Source organism: Oncorhynchus clarkii, chromosome 11 (assembly GCF_045791955.1).
Source record: "Oncorhynchus clarkii lewisi isolate Uvic-CL-2024 chromosome 11, UVic_Ocla_1.0, whole genome shotgun sequence".
NCBI classification, from domain to species: Eukaryota; Metazoa; Chordata; class Actinopteri; order Salmoniformes; family Salmonidae; genus Oncorhynchus; species Oncorhynchus clarkii.
In genome coordinates this window covers 15717893-15731426 of record NC_092157.1, presented here as the reverse complement: position 1 = coordinate 15731426, position 13534 = coordinate 15717893, and the positions used below count along the sequence as shown (strand labels likewise).

At 45.9% G+C, this 13534-nt stretch overlaps 1 protein-coding gene across 1 annotated transcript in view; it reads right to left on the bottom strand.

The window, feature by feature from the left end:
- Positions 1–13534, bottom strand: part of LOC139420263 (BOC cell adhesion associated, oncogene regulated) — a 52791-nt gene that overhangs the window by 2984 nt on the left and 36273 nt on the right. The window contains exons 4-12 of the mRNA XM_071170153.1: positions 11075–11221; positions 9217–9360; positions 7750–8043; positions 3359–3903; positions 2992–3157; positions 2823–2891; positions 2256–2468; positions 1821–1999; positions 1399–1621 (exon numbers count right to left, since the gene is read on the bottom strand). Of these exons, the coding sequence (XP_071026254.1) occupies positions 1399–1621; positions 1821–1999; positions 2256–2468; positions 2823–2891; positions 2992–3157; positions 3359–3903; positions 7750–8043; positions 9217–9360; positions 11075–11221 (1980 nt within the window). The remainder of the gene's footprint in view (positions 1–1398; positions 1622–1820; positions 2000–2255; positions 2469–2822; positions 2892–2991; positions 3158–3358; positions 3904–7749; positions 8044–9216; positions 9361–11074; positions 11222–13534) is intronic.

The window sequence follows — 13534 nt, the reverse complement described above, 5'->3', positions numbered from 1 at the left end:
TCCCACCAGCCTCCTCTGGCTGCAGCAGTATGTGTGTTCTGGAGGCTTAGACTGCTGGACCACCCTAGCCACGTATGATGTTTTTTAACCAGCATGCTATAGTGTTCCTCGTCCTCACCTCGACCCCCCTCAAAAAATAAAATCTATAAAACTTGACACATGCCTGTGATGTGTGGTTGTCCCACCTGGCTGTCTTAAGATGAATGTAAGTCTCTCTGGATAAGAGCGTCTCCTAAATGTCTAAAATGTAAATATAAATGTAAGTCTCTCTGGATAAGAGCGTCTGCTAAATGACTAAATGTTAATATAAATGTAAGTCTCTTTGCTAAATGACTAAATGTTAATATAAATGTAAGTCTCTCTGCTAAATGACTAAATGTTAATATAAATGTAAGTCTCTTTGCTAAATGACTAAATGTTAATATAAATGTAAGTCTCTCTGCTAAATGACTAAATGTTAATATAAATGTAAGTCTCTTTGCTAAATGACTAAATGTGAATATAAATGTAAGTCTCTCTGCTATATGACTAAATGTTAATATAAATGTAAGTCTCTCTGCGAAATGACTAAATGTTAATATAAATGTAAGTCTCTCTGCTAAATGACTAAATGTTAATATAAATGTAAGTCTCTCTGGATAAGAGCGTCTGCTTAATGACTAAAATGTTAATATAAATGTAAGTCTCTCTGCTAAATGACTAAATGTTAATATAAATGTAAGTCTCTCTGCTAAATGACTAAATGTTAATATAAATGTAAGTCTATCTGCTAAATGACTAAATGTTAATATAAATGTAAGTCTCTCTGCTAAATGACTAAATGTTAATATAAATGTAAGTCTATCTGCTAAATGACTAAATGTTAATATAAATGTAAGTCTCTCTGCTAAATGACTAAAATGTTAATATAAATGTAAGTCTCTCTGCTAAATGACTAAATGTTAATATAAATGTAAGTCTCTCTGCTAAATGACTAAAATGTTAATATAAATGTAAGTCTACTAAATGACTAAATGTTAATATAAATGTAAGTCTCTCTGAATAAGAGCATCTACTAAATTACTCAATATTAATATAAATGTAAGTCTCTGCTAAATGACTAAATGTTAATATAAATTTAAGTATCTGCTAAATGACTAAAATGTTAATAAATGTAAGTCTCTTTGCTATATGACTAAATGTTAATATAAATGTAAGTCTCTCTGCTAAATGACTAAATGTTAATAAATGTAAGTCTCTACTAAATGACTAAATGTTAATATAAATGTAAGTCTCTGCTTAATGACTAAAATGTTAATATAAATGTAAGTCTCTCTGAATAAGAGCGTCTACTAAATGACTAAAATGTTAATATTACTGTAAGCATGTGTCACCAAGATGACTATGAGATCTGCTCACCTTTAGTTTCTAAGATAACCACGTTGCCAAACTCGCTCTCTCCCCCCTCGTTGAAGCTCTGCATCTTGATGTCGTAGGCCGTCTCAGGCTGCAGGTCAGTGATAGAGTGCCAGTAACGGTCACCCTCCACCACGTCCTTCTTATAGTCACTGTCGTTGTCACTGTCTGTCGGCCGGTAGAAGATGTAGAAACCGTAGACAGGGGTGTTGTTGACGGCAGTGTACTGTGGAGAGAAAGAATATGAACGGTTTAATGTTAGCATAACAACAGTAACAAGAGTTATAGCCATACTTATATCACGATAACCCACACACACACACACACACACACACACACACACACACACACACACACACACACACACACACACACACACACACACACACACACACACACACACACACACACACAGCTCCACTCACCGTCCATTTTAGGATGATGGTGGTCTCGTTGATAGCTTCATTATAAGTGATGTAGGGTCCGTCTACAGGGCGTTCGTTGGGCCTGCCACCCCCCACCACCGTGTAGGCCTTAGAGGGGGCACTGGGGGGGCTGGCGCCAATCACATTTACCGCCAACACACGGAACTTATAGGACATGCCTACAGGGAAACAGAAAGCCCACGTGGGTTAAACTAACTAAACACCAGTTACACAGCCTCTCTGTTTCTCCATTCACACTAATGGTTACCATCTGGTCACCATGTTGATTACAGTCATTATTAAAATAGCTAGGATTATGATGATGACTGATAGTGTAATGTCCATGATAATGAGAGTCATGCTAATGATAATGACGCCATTTGTCATAATGAGGAATAACATTATGATGGGAACGACGATGATGATGAAGCTCACCTTTCTCCAGGCCAGTGATCTCCACAGACAGTCGCTGGGGGGGGATGTTAGTGACGGCCTCCTCCCACTCCCCACCTCCCTTCCCCTTCAGCTTCTTAAACTCCACTCTGAAAGACTGGATGGGGAAACCACGGTTACCGCGTGGGATCCATGTCACGTAAGCAGATGTCTCAGTCGCCATGGAGATGGTGGGCTTATCAGGGGCCTCAGGAGCTGTGGGAAAGTGATAGGGGTTAAACGGACATCAAATCTAATATTGTTCCCATATTAAGGCACACAAGGACAGACACTCTCAGAAACACAAAAGCCCAAACATGAACAGACACGAACAGGTACAGTAACAAACTTACTAAGACTTACTGTGAGCTCATCCTTGAGTGTTAAAAGTGAAAGAGAGATCAAGACAGGTCACATGTTAGTACAGAGTAGAAAGGTGGGGGGGTTAACAGCTAGTCAAACAGCTTGATAAGGGCTCGGTCAGGATGTTAGAGATCTAACTGTGTGGCATCTATGGAACAACCACACTGGTTAGTTAGAGTGACAGTAGGTGAGGGGCAGGGGACTTACGAGAGAGGCGAGGTGATGGTACTGGAGGAGTTTTAGGGAGCTCGTTCTGACCTCCTGGACCCCTACGACCTGTTGGCATGGAAAAAACAAGAGTGTTTGCAAAAAGACACAAATACGGTAGTGGGATATATGATAATCATTGTGATGATAGATAAATGAATGGATGTACCTTTGCCTGTCCTGAAGGTCATCATGGCGGGTTGTCCCAGGCCAGCACAGTTCTTAGCAGACATCTCTACCTCGTACAGACTGGCTGGCTGCAGCTTGGCCAGGGTCAGCTTGTGGAGAAACCCAGAGATACTGCTGCTGGTCCACTCACCTGGAGGGTCCTCTATCTGTGTGTGTGTGTGTGTGTGTGTGTGTGTGTGTGTGTGTGTGTGTGTGTGAGAGAGAGAGAGAAAGAAAGATCAGTCAGTGTGTGAGGATGATGTGAGAATGAGTCATGTCTGTAGTTGTAGACAAATATCAATCTACACTGAATGAGTGTAACATTGTGTGTAGAAAACGTGTGTGTCCATGAGTTAACTAGCCTGTACCTTTCTGTACTTGACGATGTACTCCATCACAGGAGAGCCTCCATCGTGGCGAGGTTTCCAGGTCAGATCATAGAAGTCAGCCTTGACGGTCCTGGGCTGGCTGAGGATGACAGGGGCCTCTGCCACAGAGATCTGCCCAGTCAGCTCAGAGCAGTCCAGGGTCAGCACGCTACCCGTGGCCCCGGGCTTCACTGGGACCTGCTCCCGCAGCACCTTGTCTGGGCTCAGTGGACGCAGGATGGAGGGCAGCTTCCCTGACCGAGACGGAACACCGGTTGGTAAGGTGACCAGCCTGGCGGCAGCCTGCGAGCTACCCACACCATTCTCAGCCATGCACTGGTACAAGCCGTTGTCCTGCGGGCCCACGTTGATGACACGCAGCACGCGGGCAGACAGGCGGTGGCGTGGTGACGAGGCCAGGGGGCGGGCGTTGTGGAGCCATACCACAGAGGGGGTGGGTTTACCCCTGGCCAGGCAGCTGAAGCGCACACTCTCCCCCCACGACACCTCCTGCTGCTGGAGCTCCATGGTTACTTGGGGAGGCTCTGCAGAGAGAGAATGGAGAGGGAGAGTTAGTCTGTGTGTGTGTCAGTGAGCGAGTACACTGTAAGGTAATGTCTAGCATATTAGCTTGAGTAACGTTTGATTGTGAGTGATGGCTGGTTGTGAGTGATGGCTGGTTGTGTGGGAGTGAGCTTGATTAAGTATGTCTGTATCGGTGTGCGTGCCAGCATGTGTATGTGTGTGTGTGGGGCTGTGCCGTGCGGAGACAGGCCAGTCAGTTGATGGTTGGCTGGTCGTGACAAGCCAGAGCTCATTAACGCTACAGCAGCACACACTTTAATTAGGGGCTGCTGCTGAGAGGAGACTCACTGGAAAAACAGTCATCCATAACTGAGTCCTGCTCTATAAAGTCCTCCACACACACTCTAAAATAACCCTCTATACTATATATATACCAACAGGGCTCTGCCAAGCTCACACACACACACACACACACACACACACACACACACACACACACACACACACACACACACACACACACACACACACACACACACACACACACACACACACACACACACACACACACACACACACACTTCTCTCGCTCCACCAAACGTGAGTCAGTCTAATCATCAAGTCTATGATGCAGATAAAACCTGAAAATCCCCTAAAATGGAGCAACTCCATAAGTTTCAAATCCTTTCAGAACTCTTAATTTTGTACCCATCATACAGGAGTGTTAGCACAGTGTTTCTCCAACCTCTCCCCCGGGACTTCCAGCCGTTCCATGTACTTCATCTATTCCACAGCTAGCACACCTGATTCAACTTGTCAACTAATCATCAAGCCCTTGACTAGGTGAACCAGGTGAGCTAGTTCAGAGTTAAAACAAAATGGTGAAATGTCTGTCGGTCCCCGAGGAGAAGTTAGAAGACCACTGTTTTAGAGGAACAGAAACATACATAACACCTCATCCTAGTATCATCCTACTGAACCCATTTCATCCTACTGAACCCCTCCTAGTATTATCCTACTCAACCCATCCTAGTATCATCCTACTCAACCCATATCATCCTACTGAACCATCCTAGTATCATCCTACTGAACCCATATCATCCTACTGAACCCATCCTAGTATTATCCTACTCAACCCATCCTAGTATCATCCTACTGAACCCATATCATCCTACTTAACCCCTCCTAGTATTATCCTACTCAACCCATCCTAGTATCATCCTACTGAACCCATATCATCCTACTGAACCCCTCCTAGTATTATCCTACTCAACCCATCCTAGTATCATCCTACTGAACCCATATCATCCTACTGAACCCCTCCTAGTATTATCCTACTCAACCCATCCTAGTATCATCCTACTGAACCCATATCATCCTACTGAACCCCTCCTAGTATCATCCTACTGAACCCATATCATCCTACTGAACCCCTCCTAGTATTATCCTACTCAACCCATCCTAGTATCCTCCTACTGAACCCATATCATCCTACTGAACCCCTCCTAGTATTATCCTACTCAACCCATCCTAGTATCATCCTACTGAACCCATATCATCCTACTGAACCCATATCATCCTACTGAACCCCTCCTAGTATCATCCTACTGAACCCCTCCTAGTATCATCCTACTGAACCCACATCTTCCTACTGAACCCCCCTAGTATTATCCTACTCAACCCATCCTAGTATCATCCTACTGAACCCACATCTTCCTACTGAACCCCTCCTAGTATTATCCTACTCAACCCATCCTAGTATCATCCTACTGAACCCATATCATCCTACTGAACCCATATCATCCTACTGAACCCCTCCTAGTATTATCCTACTCAACCCCTCCTAGTATCATCCTACTGAACCCCTCCTAGTATCATCCTACTCAACCCCTCCTAGTATCATCCTACTCAACCCATCCTAGTACCATCCCACTCAACCCCTCCTAGTATTATCCTACTCAACCCATCATAGTATCATCCTACTGAACCCACATCTTCCTACTGAACCCCTCCTAGTATTATCCTACTCAACCCATCCTAGTATCATCCTACTGAACCCATATCATCCTACTGAACCCCTCCTAGTATTATCCTACTGAACCCCTCCTAGTATCATCCTACTCAAACCATCCTAGTACCATCCTACTGAACCCCTCCTAGTATCATCCTACTGTACCCATATCATCCTACTGAACCCCTCCTAGTATTATCCTACTCAACCCATCCTAGTATCATCCTACTGAACCCATATCATCCTACTGAACCCATATCATCCTACTGAACCCCTCCTAGTATTATCCTACTCAACCCCTCCTAGTATCATCCTACTGAACCCCTCCTAGTATCATCCTACTGAACCCACATCTTCCTACTGAACCCCCCTAGTATTATCCTACTCAACCCATCCTAGTATCATCCTACTGAACCCACATCTTCCTACTGAACCCCTCCTAGTATTATCCTACTCAACCCATCCTAGTATCATCCTACTGAACCCATATCATCCTACTGAACCCATATCATCCTACTGAACCCCTCCTAGTATTATCCTACTCAACCCCTCCTAGTATCATCCTACTGAACCCCTCCTAGTATCATCCTACTCAACCCCTCCTAGTATCATCCTACTCAACCCATCCTAGTACCATCCCACTCAACCCCTCCTAGTATTATCCTACTCAACCCATCATAGTATCATCCTACTGAACCCACATCTTCCTACTGAACCCCTCCTAGTATTATCCTACTCAACCCATCCTAGTATCATCCTACTGAACCCATATCATCCTACTGAACCCCTCCTAGTATTATCCTACTGAACCCCTCCTAGTATCATCCTACTCAAACCATCCTAGTACCATCCTACTGAACCCCTCCTAGTATCATCCTACTGTACCCATATCATCCTACTGAACCCCTCCTAGTATTATCCTACTCAACCCATCCTAGTATCATCCTACTGAACCCATATCATCCTACTGAACCCATATCATCCTACTGAACCCCTCCTAGTATTATCCTACTCAACCCCTCCTAGTATCATCCTACTGAACCCCTCCTAGTATCATCCTACTCAACCCCTCCTAGTATCATCCTACTCAACCCATCCTAGTACCATCCCACTCAACCCCTCCTAGTATTATCCTACTCAACCCATCATAGTATCATCCTACTGAACCCACATCTTCCTACTGAACCCCTCCTAGTATTATCCTACTCAACCCATCCTAGTATCATCCTACTGAACCCATATCATCCTACTGAACCCCTCCTAGTATTATCCTACTCAACCCATCCTAGTATCATCCTACTGAACCCATATCATCCTACTGAACCCATATCATCCTACTGAACCCCTCCTAGTATTATCCTACTCAACCCATCCTAGTATCATCCTACTGAACCCATATCATCCTACTGAACCCATATCATCCTACTGAACCCCTCCTAGTATTATCCTACTCAACCCCTCCTAGTATCATCCTACTCAACCCATCCTAGTACCATCCCACTCAACCCCTCCTAGTATTATCCTACTCAACCCATCATAGTATCATCCTACTGAACCCACATCTTCCTACTGAACCCCTCCTAGTATTATCCTACTCAACCCATCCTAGTATCATCCTACTGAACCCATATCATCCTACTGAACCCCTCCTAGTATTATCCTACTGAACCCCTCCTAGTATCATCCTACTCAAACCATCCTAGTACCATCCTACTGAACCCCTCCTAGTATCATCCTACTGTACCCATATCATCCTACTGAACCCCTCCTAGTATTATCCTACTCAACCCATAAGTGAGGACCAAAGTTTGGGGATATATATATTTTTTTACACTCACAGGTTGGCACTACTCACCAAACACCTGCACGTCGTAGAGCACAGTAGCGGCGCTCTCTGATCCGATGCCGTTGTCAGCGTGACACTTGTACGTCCCTGAGTCGCCCTCGCCCGCCGCGTCGATCAGCAGGTTGCTGAGCAGGAAGCGCGTGTTGTTATGGAAACGCAGGTCCTGACCGTCCTTGGCCCATGTAACCTGCGGGGTCGGGATGCCGCTGGCCACACACTCCAGGACCAGACGCTGTCCCTTAGTGACCATGATGGTGCGAGACACTGGGGGGTAGATGATACGGGCCGCCTCCGACGTCGAACCTAGAGAGAGTGATGGAAGGAGGGGGAGAGGAACTGTGTTTATGCAATGGGTTGTTTTTCAGTAAAGCATCTCACTGGCCCTGTTATAATCTTATTAAGAGGTATTTGAAAGTTACAAATCACATTACTTAGAAACAAATCAAATTAGCTAATAAAATGACTCAATTTGCCTGGGGGGTTTCTAAGCTAACATACCAAGGATCATTTATCTATTTGATTTAGAATGTTAAGACCTCTTAAGGTATCACATTTATTTATTTATTATTATTGCTATTAGCCAATAGAAACACACTGAATAGCAGATTCACTACATGGAGCCACAGATAGTAAGATATTGTTCTTTAGTGTCTGTCTTATATCTTAGAGATAAAAGACAGATCAGGAAATTATATATATATTTTTACATGTATTTATCCCCTTATTTTAGGTACTAAACTATCTCAATATACAGTACCAGTCAAAAGTTTGGACACAGCTACTAAGGGTTCTTCTTTATTTTTACTATTTTCTACATTATAGAATAATAGTGGCGACATCAAAACTATGTAGGCCAATAATTAAATGATCTAAATGACTTTGTCAATTAGACATTTACAGAGGTAGGTGTGTATGCTGTATCTTTGACGCTATCATGTTCATGGTCAGTGTTTGGTCAGTGTTTGGTCAGTGTTTGGTCAGTGTTTGGTCGTGTTTGGTCAGTGTTTAGTCGTGTTTGGTCAGCGTTTGGTCAGCGTTTGGTCGTGTTTGGTCAGTGTTTGGTCAGTGTTTGGTCAGTGTTTAGTCAGTGTTTAGTCGTGTTTGGTCGTGTTTAGTCAGTGTTTGGTCGTGTTTGGTCGTGTTTAGTCAGTGTTTAGTCGTGTTTGGTCAGTGTTTGGTCGTGTTTGGTCAGTGTTTGGTCAGTGTTTAGTCAGTGTTTAGTCGTGTTTAGTCAGTGTTTGGTCGTGTTTGGTCAGTGTTTGGTCAGTGTTTGGTCGTGTTTGGTCAGTGTTTGGTCAGCGTTTGGTCGTGTTTGGTCAGTGTTTGGTCAGTGTTTGGTCAGTGTTTGGTCAGTGTTTAGTCGTGTTTGGTCAGTGTTTGGTCAGTGTTTGGTCAGTGTTTGGTCAGTGTTTAGTCGTGTTTGGTCAGTGTTTGGTCAGTGTTTGGTCAGTGTTTGGTCATGATGCGCTCACTCACGGCGTATGCGCAGGCGGTCAGTGGAGGTGGAGGTCTTGACCTCCTGTGTGACAGGGTTGTAAGCAGCACACTTGTAGGGCCCCTCGTCGTCCAGAGTGGCGTTGGCTATCTGCAGGTTCCCTGATGGCATGATCAGGTAGTTCCCTGTTGACACAGACAGACAGTAGGTGGCTTTAATCATCGAGACTGGGCTGGCTGGGTATTGGTACTGGTCATTAGAACTGATCCGAGAGACAATTCTGTGGTTGTTATCCTTGGGCATGGCCTTTATATAATATAAAATAGTTTTTAAGTCCCAGATCAGTTTTTTTAGGAAAGATAGTAAGTTGAGTAACCTGAGCAGGCTTTAGCATTAGGCCTACGACAGTCTCTTTCAACAGCAGAGTGCACTGTTAGCACCAGCCACATGGAGGCGCCCTGGAGTTTTACTGAGAGCCAGTGAACTCTCCTCAATGTGGTAATCATTTCCCGCTCTCTGATAAGCCACACAGCCCTGCCTACAGCCCTGCCTACAGCCCTGCATACAGCCCCACATACAGCCCCACATACAGCCCAACATACAGCCCTACCTACAGCCCTACCTACAGCCCCGCCTACAGCCCCACCTACAGCCCCGCCTACAGCCCTACATACAGCCCTACCTACAGCCCTACCTATAGCCTTGCCTACAGCCCTGCATACAGCCCCACCTACAGCCCAACATACAGCCCAACATACAGCCCTACCTATAGCCCTACCTACAGCCCAACATACAGCCCCACCTACAGCCCAACATACAGCCCTACATACAGCCCTACCTATAGCCCTACCTACAGCCCTACCTACAGCCCTACATACAGCCCAACATACAGCCCTACCTACAGCCCCACATACAGCCCTTCCTACAGCCCTTCCTACAGCCCTACCTATAGCCCTGCCTACAGAACTGCATACAGCCCCACCTACAGCCCAACATACAGCCCAACATACAGCCCTACCTACAGCCCTACCTATAGCCCAACATACAGCCCAACATACAGCCCCACCTACAGCCCTACCTACAGCCCTACCTATAGCCCTACCTACAGCCCTACCTACAGCCCAACATACAGCCCTACCTACAGCCCTACATACAGCCCAACATACAGCCCTACCTACAGCCCCACATACAGCCCTTCCTACAGCCCAACATACAGCCCTACCTACAGCCCCACATACAGCCCCACATACAGCCCTACCTACAGCCCTACATACAGCCCAACATACAGCCCTACCTACAGCCCCACATACAGCCCAACATACAGCCTAACATACAGCCCCACCTACAGCCCCACCTACAGCCCTACCTACAGCCCAACATACAGCCCTACCTACAGCCCTACCTACAGCCTTACCTATAGCCCTACCTACAGCCTTACATACAACCCTACCTACAGCCCTACCTATAGCCCTACCTACAGCCTTACATACAGCTTCCAGCAATCTATATACCCGCCACAGAGGAGTGGGGATTTTTTCTCAAAGAGCTCAAGAAATAAATGGTTGCAAAACAAACAACAGTATTCCCATGTTTCAACATTCCCCAGATAGAGCTGCCTTATCTGCAGTTTTATGATGGGCCAGATAGCAGGATAGATTCCAGGAATCCAGGGAAAGAGATAGTAAAAGAGCGAGAGAGAAATTACTAATGAGAAGGACAGAGGAAGAAAGAGGGGGGAGCGAAAGAGAAAGAATGACAGAGAGAGAGAAAGTACTAATGACAATATCAGAGAGAGTAAGAGGAGAGAGAGCGAGAAAGTGAGAGAGAGGGATAGAGAGGGATAGAATGCTAATTGAGAGGTAGAGAACATAGGCCTGTAACAGAATGATAGATCCATACCTTTGGAGGTCTCGAGCCACTCCTGTTTGACACTGTAGCGAACCTGTGCCTTGGGCTGGCTCTCAGGGAGGTGACACTGGATCACAGCCGTGTTCCCCTCATCCACCTCAATGTCCTGCTGGTTGTCTTGCTCAAAGTCGCGCAGCTCTGAGGTACACAGAGAGAGAGAGAGGAGGTCAGGGCAGACATTAATACACGCAGATACTGGGGCGGCAGGGTAGCCTAGTGGTTAGAGCGTAACCGGAAGGTTGCAAGTTCAAACCCCCGAGCTGACAAGGTACAAATCTGTCGTTCTGCCCCTGAACAGGCAGTTAACCCACTGTTCCTAGGCCGTCATTGAAAATAATAATTTGTTCTTAACTGACTTGCCTAGTTAAATAAAGATACAAAATATAAATAATAAAAAAAGAAACATGCAACCAACAGATTGGTTAGTGGTTGGTTACTGTGTTAGTGGTTGGTTACTGTGGGACAGAGACTGAGGGCCTGACTGGTTAGTGGTTGGTTACTGTGTTAGTGGTTGGTTACTGTGGGACAGAGACTGAGGGCCTGACTGGTTAGTGGTTGGTTACTGTGTTAGTGGTTGGTTACTGTGGGACAGAGACTGAGGGTCTGACTGGTTAGTGGTTGGTTACTGTGTTAGTGGTTGGTTACTGTGGGACAGAGACTGAGGGCCTGACTGGTTAGTGGTTGGTTACTGTGTTAGTGGTTGGTTACTGTGTTAGTGGTTGGTTACTGTGTTAGTGGTTGGTTACTGTGGGACAGAGACTGAGGGCCTGACTGGTTAGTGGTTGGTTACTGTGTTAGTGGTTGGTTACTGTGTTAGTGGTTGGTTACTGTGTTAGTGGTTGGTTACTGTGGGACAGAGACTGAGGGTCTGACTGGTTAGTGGTTGGTTACTGTGTTAGTGGTTGGTTACTGTGGGACAGAGACTGAGGGCCTGACTGGTTAGTGGTTGGTTACTGTGTTAGTGGTTGGTTACTGTGTTAGTGGTTGGTTACTGTGTTAGTGGTTGGTTACTGTGGGACAGAGACTGAGGGTCTGACTGGTTAGTGGTTGGTTACTGTGTTAGTGGTTGGTTACTGTGGGACAGAGACTGAGGGCCTGACTGGTTAGTGGTTGGTTACTGTGTTAGTGGTTGGTTACTGTGTTAGTGGTTGGTTACTGTGGGACAGAGACTGAGGGCCTGACTGGTTAGTGGTTGGTTACTGTGTTAGTGGTTGGTTACTGTGTTAGTGGTTGGTTACTGTGTTAGTGGTTGGTTACTGTGGGACAGAGACTGAGGGTCTGACTGGTTAGTGGTTGGTTACTGTGTTAGTGGTTGGTTACTGTGGGACAGAGACTGAGGGCCTGACTGGTTAGTGGTTGGTTACTGTGTTAGTGGTTGGTTACTGTGTTAGTGGTTGGTTACTGTGTTAGTGGTTGGTTACTGTGGGACAGAGACTGAGGGTCTGACTGGTTAGTGGTTGGTTACTGTGTTAGTGGTTGGTTACTGTGGGACAGAGACTGAGGGCCTGACTGGTTAGTGGTTGGTTACTGTGTTAGTGGTTGGTTACTGTGTTAGTGGTTGGTTACTGTGTTAGTGGTTGGTTACTGTGGGACAGAGACTGAGGGTCTGACTGGTTAGTGGTTGGTTACTGTGTTAGTGGTTGGTTACTGTGGGACAGAGACTGAGGGCCTGACTGGTTAGTGGTTGGTTACTGTGTTAGTGGTTGGTTACTGTGTTAGTGGTTGGTTACTGTGGGACAGAGACTGAGGGCCTGACTGGTTAGTGGTTGGTTACTGTGTTAGTGGTTGGTTACTGTGTTAGTGGTTGGTTACTGTGTTAGTGGTTGGTTACTGTGGGACAGAGACTGAGGGTCTGACTGGTTAGTGGTTGGTTACTGTGTTAGTGGTTGGTTACTGTGGGACAGAGACTGAGGGCCTGACTGGTTAGTGGTTGGTTACTGTGTTAGTGGTTGGTTACTGTGTTAGTGGTTGGTTACTGTGGGACAGAGACTGAGGGCCTGACTGGTTAGTGGTTGGTTACTGTGTTAGTGGTTGGTTACTGTGGGACAGAGACTGAGGGCCTGACTGGTTAGTGGTTTCCTGTGTTAGTGGTTGGTTACTGTGTTAGTGGTTGGTTACTGTGGGACAGAGACTGAGGGCCCGACTGGTTAGTGGTTGGTTACTGTGTTAGTGGTTGGTTACTGTGTTAGTGGTTGGTTACTGTGGGACAGAGACTGAGGGCCTGACTGGTTAGTGGTTGGTTACTGTGGGAAACTGGAGAGGGATTACTGGAGGGCCATGTGCTCCCACTCTGTTCCGCACACAGTCTGCATAGAACAGACACTGGGCTGACCCCTGACCTCTCATCCCCCTCCGAGGGGGCTACAAGGGCTGGGCCAGGGTTAGAGGTGCCTCTAGAGTTTCAAGGAAAGAACAACCAGCCTGGATTGGGAGGAAATAGCATTGCTAGAC